Consider the following 12,764-nt stretch of genomic DNA (forward strand, 5'->3'; position numbering starts at 1 on the left):
AATTGCAGAAAATGCAAGATTGTGGCTTACAACTTATGTTCTGAGCAAATATTTAAGGCATCCCAGTCAAAACAAGTGGATTTATATGTAAGAAGAAATTGGAAACTGTAAAACAAACACTTCCCATGGGAGGCATCGGATACCTGTGGACAATCCTGGAAAACAAACAAAATAACACAATTACTTGAACATGGATTTAATGAGAATAATTTGGAGAAAAAGTGATAAATATTGAAACAACAAATAAAGAACTTTTACTCTATAAGCACATGTATGCATCATGACATGGATGTGAATCATCCAACTAAAACTGAGGTCACAACTTGCCTACCTAAAAACAGAAGTACTGGTTTCTAGATCTGAGAGTAGTAAGTTCTAATACAGGATGACCTACCAAGAACTGAGGTCTATACAGATCTTTTAATATGAAGTGTAACACCATCTGCAATACTGCATTTGAATCAGGATGATGCAGGAGAAGCCCGACTGAGAGAGAGAAGAGTCTTCATTCACAGGAACTTTTTTCTCTTACATTTTCTGTGACATGACAGATCCATCAGAATTTCAAGACAGTTTTAACCACAAAAAGTACAAGTTCTGATCTGCTGGGCACTTGTTTGCTGGGCTCTCAGCATTGCTCTGTGTTTGAACATACTTTGGCACATACAAATGTTCTGAAGGAAAGTGAAAACTAAAAGGACACTGCTTGCATATAATACAATCAGTTTAAAGAAAGAGGTAGAAGTATTCATAATTATTCTACTAATCCCAGAATTGACAAAACTGTGTAGATCAGATTATCTCCCCTTCAAAAGAAAATAAAATTCCTCGCCTTCCAGTTAAAAGGCCTACCTGTAGTTCAGAAGGGACTGGCTAGCTGAGGGAAAGCATGGCAGACCCTACACTAAGTGATCTGAGAGGATAAGTACATCATTTTGCAGAGTTATAGTTCTGTTTAGAGCAGTTATCCCATCTAAGGCCAGCCTATGATCAACACTGGAGCAGATCAGCATGGCCTTGCCTAGCCGAGGTTTGGAAACATGTTCTTCTGTTACTTGAGGAAGACTGTTCCAGGGCTGCACTGCTCTCATGATGAACATGCCATTCCTAATGTCCAGACTGAACACTCCTGTTGTTGCCATTACCCCCTTTTGCACCTTCTGTTACCAGTGAGAAGATTTTGGCCCTGGTGTCATTGTAATTCTTCAAGAACTGTAAGTGTAGGTTGCTGTTCAACAGCCTTTAACCTCCTCTTCATCACATTAAAGAAAGGCAGCTCTTTAGCCTCTCCTCAGTGGTACTGTGCAGTAGACCAACTAACCATTCTGATAGCCCTTCACTGAAGTATCTCCATTTTCTTGACACTCTTCTTGAGCTCCAGGAGGTTTCCATGTTATAACTGTCTCATCTTACAAAACATGTAAAAATGTTTTTTTCACTTGAAATGATTTTGAAAATGGCTGAGATAACAGTGCTCCTTTGAAGGTGAGTAGCTTTCAGAGTCCTGTTTTCAACTACAAGTACAAAAGAAAGAGGCCTGAGAAAGGAGACAAAGTGAAATACAGGAATAAGTTAGGAGCAAAATATTACTTGGAGGAGGAGTTAGGGGCTGCCCATCTGGAAAGCAGCTTGGCAGATAAGGACAAAGTTGAACATAAGCCAGCAATGTGCCCTTGTAGGAAAGAGGGACAATGATATCCAGGGCTGCATTAGGAAAAGTGTTGTTAGCAGGTTGAGAGAGGTGGTCTTTCCAGATCAGTGGTCAGATTCTGGGCTCCCCAGTACAAGAGAGATATGATCATACTGGAAAGAGTAGTTTATGCCATGTCACTACTGTTACATTTTGATCCAAGACAAACATAGATTAATGTGATCTACTTAGCAGATAGGGATGGATCATATTTGAAATCATATAAGCTATCAAGTTTCATTCTCCTGAGAGAGGAAAGCCAATAGCAAAAAGAGTATTCCAAATATTTCTCCATATTGCTCCATATTTCACTGAATAAGTTGTCCACAAGCTTTACCATGACAGTTATTGAAATATACCTTTCCTTTATTTCAATCTCTTTATAAATCTGTAAGAGTGTAACACCTCGAAAATACCCTTCTATCAGGGATTTTGTCTCAGTTCTCAGTTCTGCCCACTCTCATCAGCATATCCAATCTGGAATCCACCTCCCAGCTGACTGAAGAATGCCTGAATAGGAAGAATCAGATATGGAATAGGAATTGGTCCTGCTGGAAATGCCACTTACAGTTTTCCAAAGCAACTAATAAGTTGTCCATTAAAGGACTTCCTCTAGAAATGACTTCATCATACTGAGGGCGGTACGCTAACTTCCCCATGACTCTGCAAAGACCTGATGAATAATAAATCAGCCCTAGAACAAATTCAGCCTCGGCAAAACTTCATGAGAAAAACAGTCATATTTTGGACTTAACTTCTGTGAAAAAAAAACACACAACAATCTCATGACAAAACCAAACAAGCAAACAGCCCTGAGACTGCAGGTCTTGAGACTCCAGGTCAGCCACCAGCCAATCACCAGCTTCCCTCCTATCAAATCTACAGCCGATAGAGAAGAGCTTTGTAGACAGGGTCAGAAAGTGCTTTCATCGTGTTCAAACCTTGCTGCCTTGCAGTTTTTTTAATGCAGATGGGGCAATACTGCAGCATTTATAGAGGCAAACGTAAAGCAGTTCCAGTCAGAAAAGGCAGCCTGGAAGACAGCTTTCTCTTTTTATAGAAACCAGAGGTCTGTTTATGCTTGATGGTAGTCCAGTTCAGAGGAGCTCTACAGCAACCATCAGTTTCTATGGGATGTTGTGTTTTGGATGTCCGGCTTTCAGCTGTTTTGTGGTATTGCTATGCGGTAATGCTGACAGCTGCTGTGCTGCACTCCAAATTAGTGCTTTCCTCTTGCTCAGGAGTGAAGTAATACCTATGTACGGGGCCAATTTCCAGTTCACTATGGAAATACCCACAAACAAGTGAAAATACTACCAAAACAGATGCTTTGTGCCTGTTTCCTAATCAACCACATGACGCTTCCTGTTTCTATACAGAGTTTCCCATTCACTCCCACACACAAGTTCTTTTTTTTTTAATTTAAAAAAAAAATATCTTTTTTTTTCTTTTTTTCTTTTTTCTTCCAGCAGTTTTTGATTGGTTTAGCATTCTTAAATTGCTTTGAAAACATTTGTATTGCCTCTTTGATCCAACCGAAGTCCCACTTGGCCCGGGATCTATCTCCAGCAATGTCACTGACAGGTGTTTCTCAGCCTGTGGCCTGTGCAGTGCTGCCAGTCTGTTGAACATCAGATGGTGACCTCAAAAGCAGTCACAAGTTTTGTTTTTCTCTACGTAGTCAGCCAAGCAAAGGTAACAAGGAAATCAAAGCAAGAATATTTTCAAAACTTTCATGAAAATGTAAAGTTTTAATTGTAGCTGTATTTAAACGTGACAGGTTTATTATATGAATAGCTAACTCAAACCCAAACCAAACCAAACCTAATCAGCATTTGAACTAAGAGAACTGCAGAGACACTGCTAAGATGGAACATACAGGAAACTCAGAAACTCTCCAGAGTTTTTTTCCTGTCCTGGCAGCCAGAAATAGATGTATACAACAAAATTGGATCTGATGTCTCAGTCTCATAAAATTCTTTTATATTTAAAAACACCACATGAGAGGATAAATGTGTGAAATAAGAAGAAAAACAAACGAACAAACAAACAAAAAACACCTTGTCATATTTATGAATCAGTGTTGGTTCCCACTGTTTCTAACATCACAACAGCTACACCCCCAAGAACAAATCATATTTTCCTATTAAACTGCCTTCAACAAACACGTTCACTTGTTTATTAGTCATTACTGTACATATAAGTACATTTCAGGGAACACAAGAGCATGAATAAAAGTCCTTTTATATTATTCTATGACTCAGGTCACAAAGCCTAAGCAACTCAGAAGTTTGCTAGTTGTGGTTGCAGCACCAAAGACAAATTCACTTGGAACAGCCAGGGTGACTGCTGTAGGGCCTGAATGATTACAGATCTTTCATCACGGTGATCTGAGAATAGATGAAAGAGTTAGAAGTTCTGTGTTTATTTTATATTAAACAAGATGGAATAAATGTATTATAATTGAATAAAAAAATGATCACAGCAATAATATAGTACATAAAACTAAAGATGAGAAGAATGTATTCTGTAAAAACAGTTTAGAATGCTGTCTCCAAACAAAACTGAGCATATTTTACTACCATGTACTATCCATGTTGAAGTAGATAAAATGAAATCAAAAAAGGATTATGCAGACACAGAATTACTACTCAACTGAACCTGGCATATGCAGCTCTGTGTATTTTATACTTTCATATCTCAGACACTGGCACAAATACATTTTCTTCCTTTCTGAGAAATTGACTTGCTTTCTTTGCTCTTTTCTGCATGGCAATTCCGTGAAAAGCTCTAAGAATCTCAAAATTTGGGGACAAGTAAAAGCTAGAGCATTATTTGTTAACCTCAGGGAAAGTGGAAGAGAACAGCATTTAATTGATTCAGAGTTCAGTAACTGGTCAGTATCATTGACTTTTTTGAGTCAATCAATCAGGCTGTCAGTCACTAAATGAACAAAACTACTGCCAGCCTAGTTCTGCATCTTGCAGGAGGTGGGCTTTATGTGTGGAGCATAGGACCAAAAGTCACATGCCCTGCAAGATGCTTATTCTATTTTGGGCTCATCATATGACAATGACCCAAGTAATCCAACTTCCCCTTGTCTTCATGTTTTGAAACGTCACTGTTAATACCATTTATGTGAAGGCTTAAAGATCTTTAGATAAAAACACACATAAGTGAATATCACTGCAAAGTAAAAAATGTTAATAGCAGCATTAGCAGCACAGTTTATTTTAACTGTAGAAAACTCCTCAGCACTATACTCTGGAAGTAAATGGAGCTGCCACTGGTAGCTACATTGGGCATAGCCTTCCTGTATTTAAACTCTGTATTCACCCTCAGTTGTGAACTTGTTGATACAAGTGGTTCAATACTGAAGGCTAAAAATCTTGCTTTCAGTCCCCTGTCTCTCTGGACAGTAATTTGCTTAGCATTTTTATTTTTTCAGTTTCCTCACCTGAACCTTTATCTGTTTTACTAAATAAGAACTGCTTGGTAATATTTCCTATACTGCTATATTTTCTATATTTCCTATACAAACTGAGACATGTTTGGAATTTTCTTGAGTTCCAGGGGTTAATTTTTCTGTTAAAAATATAAGGTCACAGTTGATTCTCTTTTCCCTCCCCTTCCCTTTTTCCTTCACTTTTTCCGTTCCTTTTTCCTTCCCTTCCATTCCTTTCCCTTTCTTTTCCTTTACTTCCCATCCCCTTTCCTTTATTAAACATGTCCTGCATGAAAGATCAGCATGTGATATTATTCAGAGAAGAGCAGAATAAAGAGCAGAGAAAGTCTGTGTTCACCTCACTGCGGGTACAGAGCTCAGTGTCACAGTGAGAATTATGTGCCAGTCACACTGCATTTGGCAGTAATTCTCTCTTCCAGACATGCTCTTCCTTGTTCCTATATGCAAATGTTTTCAGAAAAAAAAAGTGCTATAAGGTTCTGATGGGAATTATTGAAGAAGTATCAGTAACTATTTGGAGCAGCACACTTCCAAATCTGCATCCTTTTTTAATGAAGCTAAAATGACAGTGCAGCCAACCTGCTAAAGATCAGAAGATTTATGCTCCCTGCTCAGGTCAAGCACTGGCTGAGCAGGCTGGGATGCAGGTCTGCCTCCAGCTCCGGCTGCTCCAGCTGAAGTGGCTGTGCCCAGATGTGTTTATCATCTGGCTGACTCAGGCACCTGAGTGGGAACTTGCACATGGAGACCTGCCAGCTGATCCGCCCAGCACCTGGGTGCTGATGAGCAGCTGCAGGTGTGCTGGGGCAAGGAAGACCTTGGTGAAAGCTGAAAGGGTCATGTACTCTTAGCTTGGTGTCAACTGCATGATTACGCATGCATGGATAGGTGTCTATGCTTGTCAAAACCTCCTGATTATTATCCTAGAACTGGAAGAAAATCTTGAGATAAACAAGCTTGCATTAAGGGGAAGAGGCAAGAAACCTGGAACTAAAGTTGCTGTACATGATATACATAGGAGCAAACACAAGCCAGTATTATGCAGATAGTCAGGCCAGATGTCCTAATATATCCTTTTGGTCCTCAAGGGTAGTAAACTTAGGGCCAAAACATTCAAGCTCAGCTTCTTGAAGTTAAGCACTTCTTTGTGGAGTCATGTAAAGCACTTAAAAAAAAATAAAAAACAAAAGCAGCTTCTATCAAAGTAAATGAAACCAATATCAAAGCTTCCTACTTACTTACTTTAGGGCTTAAGGTGTTAAAAAGATTTGGACTAATTGGAATACTACAAAGAGATTCACAGCATAGCGAATGACTGAGTGGGTTTGAAAATAGTGTCTGGAAGTGAAAAAAAGAAATTCATGATGCAGATGTTTGTGGCTTGTTCTTTCTGCGTTGGCCCATGAAACGGCTGTGGGACTTTTTTGTCTTATGATAATATTCTTTGTGGTGATCCTGCACTGTGGAAAAAAGTGGTCTATCTAGGCTGGATCCACAGAGGTGCAGCAGGTACCCACAGTGCCTGCTCTGGCTGAAGGTGATCTTACTATCCTAAATTGTCTATTTACAGTATGTGTAGCTGAACAAATGAGGTTGGCAGATATGGAATAGATACTGCATAGCAATCATAGAATCACAGAATGACTTAGGTTTGAAGGGACCTCTGGAAGTCATCAGGCCCAGTCTTAATCTGTTTATTACAGTGGGATAAGGTTAACTTCACATTTAATTTTTGGTTCTGCCACAGACTTCCCTGGGATGAGACACCTTGTCTTCCATGTGGTTTAATTCCTACTGATATAAAATAGAACTAATGCTTTCAGATCTCACTGAGATGTTATCAAGAATGGCATAAGGCAAGATATGTCAATTAACTTTGAGAGAGCTGGTATGTCTTGTCTACCCAGCACAATACAGAACACACAGGGATACTAGCTTGAAACCAAGATGTATAATTGATCCTTGAGGAGCACTGTGGAGTGTTATACTCATGTTACAAAGCTTCTTTCAGGTCCATAGCTAGGCTGAACTGAGGCATGTCAGGAATTTATCATGTACAGTATTTAAACTTGCCCTAAGCTTTCATCTTTTATGTAAATATATATGAAACAGGGCAAAAATGGCCAGGGTCTCAGTTTTCCCCTGGTATGTTGAAAACATGATCCTCTAAAGTAATTGTGCCTCTACCCACCTGTCAGTTTCAACTTCCTTCAACTAAATACTAGGCATTTCCTAAATCAGGCCGTAGATTCACCAAGTCACCTCTGGTGATCTTATTTCTCTCTTCTAACCAAGGAGGGTACCTTTGGTGACTAAATGCCTGCTTAAGTTGCCAAAACTTAAGGAATGTAAATGTACAGTAAATTTATATATAAATTGATATTTTGACTCTACTTTGGACCACTTACCCAGGGCAAAATTAACACTTCTCTAATGCTCTAGTTTAAACTATTCTACCCTCAGAAACACTGTATAACCCTACTAAAAGCAACAAAGTAACCAGGTAGTAACTATGTCCTGAAACTATAGATCACTGAAGATAAATCCCCCCAAATAAAGGCTTATGTTTAACGTAACTGTTGAACTTCCTTCTGCCCAGGAAGCCTCTTACTCTTTCCAAAATAAAATCTCACTGAAATAGTAAGGAATGTGAGAATGGTTGACATGATGGCAAGAGACGCAGTGGTATTGCCAAGAGGAAAGGATTAAGACCTGACAGTGTAAGCCTGCCTTTAGCATGCCTGTTTGCATGTCCTGCTCACCCCGGAGAATCCACGTTGCTGCTTTGAGTTATCAGCGAAATGAGCCTCTCTCTAGTAAAAATTCCTCTCTTTGACTAATTTGCTCACTATTTATGGTACCTTAACTCCAAGGCTGCTGGAGGGCTTACAGGCTCCAAGAGATCTTTCTTTTAAGATAATGAACAACAATGGTGATGATGGGGGCTTGTATACACATAAAAGGGACTCAGATATCATTGTAGAAAACACCTCGTGGAACACAAGATGGAGAGATAGGGGAAAGTCAGATGATCTGATCACTAGGTTGATTTGGATATCCTTCATATTTTAGCACATATGTTTAACTGAGAGGCATAGGGAAACTTGTTCAACTTGCACTGTCAGAAGAAAATGCCTAAATCCATCTTTGCTATCATCTTTCAATAGCTGAAGTTTTCAAGGGAAAATCTCTCAGAGTAAGCAAAGAGCACATACTTATGCTCTTTGTTCTGGAGCATGTACCAGCTGCTCACATCAGGCTGTCTTGTGACCAAAGGAGAGCAGCAGCATTAAGAATCTTAATCTTCCTTGCAAGCCCTTTTTTTATCACCTTTCCATCCTATGTTTTCACCTTAGTTGCCATCCTGGCATTGTTCATTTCTGATAAGACCATCACAGCATATTATTTTAAGCTCATAATGACAATAATGAATTCAAATGTCTGCCACCCAACCTGTTTTTATGAGGACTGTGAGCCAGAGAGGCTGCACAACAATGCAAGGACTCACACTAATCTGGGCTGGGGGGGTCACATTCTGAGGAAGGCAAGCAAGTAGTGGCAACATTGGCTCATAAAGTTGCAGGGACATCAACGTTAGATTAATATCAGTGTGCTGAAGTTAAAATGGAAGTAGGGGCATCATTTATCATCTATTCTAGCCAGAGGTCAGTGCATCTAGAGGATGCTGTAATTTTCCACTGCTTTCTACAAGGACGAGAATTACTTTCTCTCAGTACAGCTCTGCTCCACTCTGTGATCCTGTGAGTGTAATCCCTTGGCACTAAAGCCTCTTATTGACAATGCAGTAAACCTGCTCTACAAGCATCAGAAAAGGGAAATAAAAGATGTTCCCAATTTGGGTTTGGCAAAACATGACACTGAAATCAAATAGATATTTCCAGATCAATAGGGGCTTCAGTCAATAACTCTCCTTTAAGAATAACGCCAGACCTGTTGACATCACTCAGAACCTTCTGATGTAAAATCTCTATTTGGGTTATTATTAAGGCTGTTATTCAATTCTTATCTATTTGTTGCTACTCATAGGCACCATTTGTGCGGATGGCCTGAAGGTCTTGACTGAATGTTTTGGCTGTTGTGCGTGAACCTTAATTACAGGGTCAGGGACTCATTTGTTGGGGATTTACAGGAGAAAAGTAAAAGCTCTTTTTGAGAGAATTTGGTTTAGAATTCAGATGCTGTCAGGAGCACAGTCTCCTTTTGCATCTGGGTCAGTGTCATTCCTGCAGTCCAAGGCCTGAATCCCATCTTTGTTTAATTAACCTGAACTCAACTGTTGCTGAAAATATTTGCAGAATTTTGGGAAGCTTCCGCTCAGAGTCAGCCAAGAAATTCTAGGAACAGCTCAACCTGCCACATCCTAAAGTTGAGATCCAGCAAGATAAGACTCAGGAATTCATTCCTTTAGCACTGAACTCATTGCCAAATTGAAGTTCAGAAGCTATCTGAGAATCTAATTCCTGAAGGATGGAGGCATGAAAGACAGGCGTAAATCATTCCACAGCGCACAATGAGCACGGGGACATAATCAGAGGAAGAGAGCTCACAGATTCCAATTATTGAATGGGCTATGGGAGCATCTGACCTTCCTGAAGGGCAAGAGGGAAAAGTTCCTGCACACTCATGAGTGTAGTTGGGTAGGATGAGCATCCATTCACTGCAGATGACATTCACCCTGTGAGACTTCTCCAGGAAGACACATTTCCACAGGCAGAATCTGCTGAAGGTGTTTCCAACACAGGATCACACTGGTGTTGTGTTGTTTGTCCTTTAAGATCAACTGAACCACATTCCCCACAAGTTTTAACTTGGGTAAGTCTCAGCCTCTGTGCTGCAGGACCTAGGGTTACCCATAACCATCATATATGGGCATGGTCACACTGTGCCAGCTCTGTCTTGATGCCTGGGCAGCCCACAGCTGCAGCAGGGCTGTGCCCTCCTGCATTTCTGCCAGCCTTACAGCTGGGCCCTGGCTTGGATGCTGGCATGGTGACAGGGGTGACAAGAGTCTGCTTACCCACTGCTACTCTTACATGCAGCAGAGTTATTCAGCAGTCATGCTTTGTACTAGGTTACAAAATCAAACCAGCTTCCTGCCTTCTTGCCAGCAAGCAGCAGTTTCCAGGGTTGTGTGAGTGGGTTAAATTCTGAGCACATACCAAGGACAGTGCCACTCAGAAGGGCAATGGGAGAATCATAATAAAGATGTGGATCTGGGTCCAAGTCAGTATATGGGGTTACCTGCACCAGCAAACAGCACTGCTATGGGCCCTGAAGCATGTCCAGAGGACAATGAAGCTGGTGAGGGGTCTGAAGCACAAGTCTTATGGAGAACAGCTGACAGAACTGGAATTGTTAAGTCTGGAGAAGAGGAGGGGGAGGTCTTATTGCTCTCTATAACTGCCTGAAAGGAGGTTGTGGCAAGGTAGGGCCGCTTCTCCCAGCTAACAGTTTTAGGATGAGAGGTAATGGCCCCAGGTTGGATACTAGGAAAAAATTATTCTTTGAAGGAATGGTGAGGCACTGAAACAGGGTGCCCAACTAAGTGGTAGACTCACCATCCTGGGAGTGTTCAAGAAACATGTGGATGTGGCTTTTAGGGACATGGTTAATGGGCATGGTGGTGATGGGCTGATGGTTGGGCTAGATGATCTTAAAGGTCTTTTCCAATCTTAATGATTCTGTGATTGGGTAACTGCTCTGTGATGTGCCCCTGAAACACCCCTGGCTCCAAAGGGTTTGTGGTTCAGGAACAATGTGGGTTAGACACGCTGCCTTGGCACTCAAGCACTCAAGTAGGTTTATTTTCCTATTAATCTGTGCAGCCATTCTTGAACCCATCCACAGCTCTGGAGTTCTGCAACTTTTCATGCACCATTTTAAAATTTAATTTAATTTTTTTTTTTCATTTTGAATTTCCTCCGTATACTTTATTCATTTATTTAATGAATAGCGTATTAATTTAGAAGTTCAGGAAGATTTGCCAAAATTTCAGTCCCAGAGAGAAAAGGAGTGTGAAACAGCACTGTAATCATTGGATTCTTCCCTTGTATATCAGCACACTCCTGATCCACTGCCTGCATAAGTCATTGGTGCAAACCCTTGCAGATCATTGAGGCTCCCGCAACTCCTGATGCTTTTCCAGGAGACTCATCTCCCAAGTAACGGGATACCTCTTGGCTACCTTTCGCTCTTATCTTCCATTTCAACCGGTTTTGCTGACATAGCTGTAGAGAAAAGTTGCAGACTCGGAGCACTCGGGCTTCTGAGAACCCAGTACTTCAAAGAAGTAACAGTAACGCGTTCCAAGCGAAGGAATAGCATTAAACACTTGATGCACGGGTCGCTTCCCGCATGCGGGGAGGGGGCGAGGGGTGGTACCCGGACCCATCCCACGGGGCCGCGCAGGTGGGCGCCGGCACGGGCGGGCGGACGGCGGCTTTCCGCAGCGGGGCGCGGCCGGGGTGCGCGGCGCCGGGCCGGGCGGGGGGCGCCGCCGGGGCGCTGCCGGCGGAAGGCGCTGGGTGCCAGCTGGGAGCGCGGCCCGTCCCGCCTCGGCGCTATCCGGCCGCGGCCCCCCCGCAGGAGCAGCGCCCGCCCCTCTGCTGCCTGCGTTGGCTGCCGGCCTTTCTTTTTTTTTTTCTCTTTTATTTTCGGTGGGGGGTCGGGAGGGTAGCGCCCGCTTCCGTGGGTCCGGGAGGGCAGAGCCGCCCTCCAGTGCTGCCGGGGGTGTGCGAGCACGTCGCGGGCTCTCGCTGATGACAGTAATTTTGACGGCGATGTTGCAATGGGGCAGAGTGTGCGGGGCGGCCCGTGAACTTTATAACGCTGCCGCATGTAAATCGCCCTCGGCGCTGCGCTCATAAGCGGGGCAGCGGGAACGGTGCCGGCCTCTCCTTCTCGCCGCCTCCTTCCAGTCCCGGGGCCGGCCAGGAAGGGCGCGGAGTCGGGATTACGGCAGCCCGTCCGCAGCTGCAGCGCACGGCTCCGCGCAGAGCCCGCATCCCCGCGGCGATGAGGGGCAAAGAGGAGAAATCTTCACTGAAAGGTGGGCTCCGCTCCGCGGGGGCTTTTTGCAAAGCACTGCCGATGGGGAAATAAAACCCACCGTCATGTATAGGGCTGCTGCGCGTGAAGGGGCCAGGAGCGGGCCACAAGCAGGATGCGAAGCGACGGCGACGGGAGGGGGAATTAAGGGGAGGGGGTGTAGGATGTGTGGAGGAGCGGGGGGCAGCGTCCGGGGGCTGCGGAACGGCGGCCGCCCGAACGGTGGTGATGTAGAGCATTGGTCTCATCGCAGCCCCCAGAGAACAGAGGGAGGGGAGCGCTCCTGCTGCGGTCCACTCGGCCTTTTTATTTTACTTTATTTCTGTCTTTTTGTTTATTTGTTTTCTACGAAAAAAAAAAAAAAAGTGGCAGTTTTAGCAACTGAGGGAGGAAGGCAACAAGTGGGAGAAGACAGAGCCCTGTAGGCTGCACACAGCCTTCCGTGCTGCTCCCTGTCGCCCCTTCCTGCCCTGGCGCCGGCTCGCCTCCATCCCCCGGAGCGCGACTGCCGCTCCCCCCGCCCGCCCCATCCCCGGCTCC

At 43.3% G+C, this 12,764-nt stretch overlaps 1 protein-coding gene across 2 annotated transcripts in view; it reads left to right on the plus strand.

Moving 5' to 3' along the window:
• Window positions 1-12,764, plus strand: part of SGK1 (serum/glucocorticoid regulated kinase 1) — a 69,536-nt gene that overhangs the window by 50,125 nt on the left and 6,647 nt on the right. The window contains exon 1 of one of the 2 annotated variants that reach the window (XM_015858452.2): window positions 11,857-12,225. The exons of the other annotated variant lie outside the window; for it this stretch is intronic. Coding sequence (XP_015713938.1) covers window positions 12,192-12,225 — 34 coding nt within the window. The 5' untranslated portion in view covers window positions 11,857-12,191. Of the gene's footprint in view, window positions 1-11,856; window positions 12,226-12,764 lie in introns of those variants that run through there. 2 annotated transcript variants of the gene reach the window in all.

Source organism: Coturnix japonica, chromosome 3 (assembly GCF_001577835.2).
Source record: "Coturnix japonica isolate 7356 chromosome 3, Coturnix japonica 2.1, whole genome shotgun sequence".
Taxonomy (NCBI): domain Eukaryota; kingdom Metazoa; phylum Chordata; class Aves; order Galliformes; family Phasianidae; genus Coturnix; species Coturnix japonica.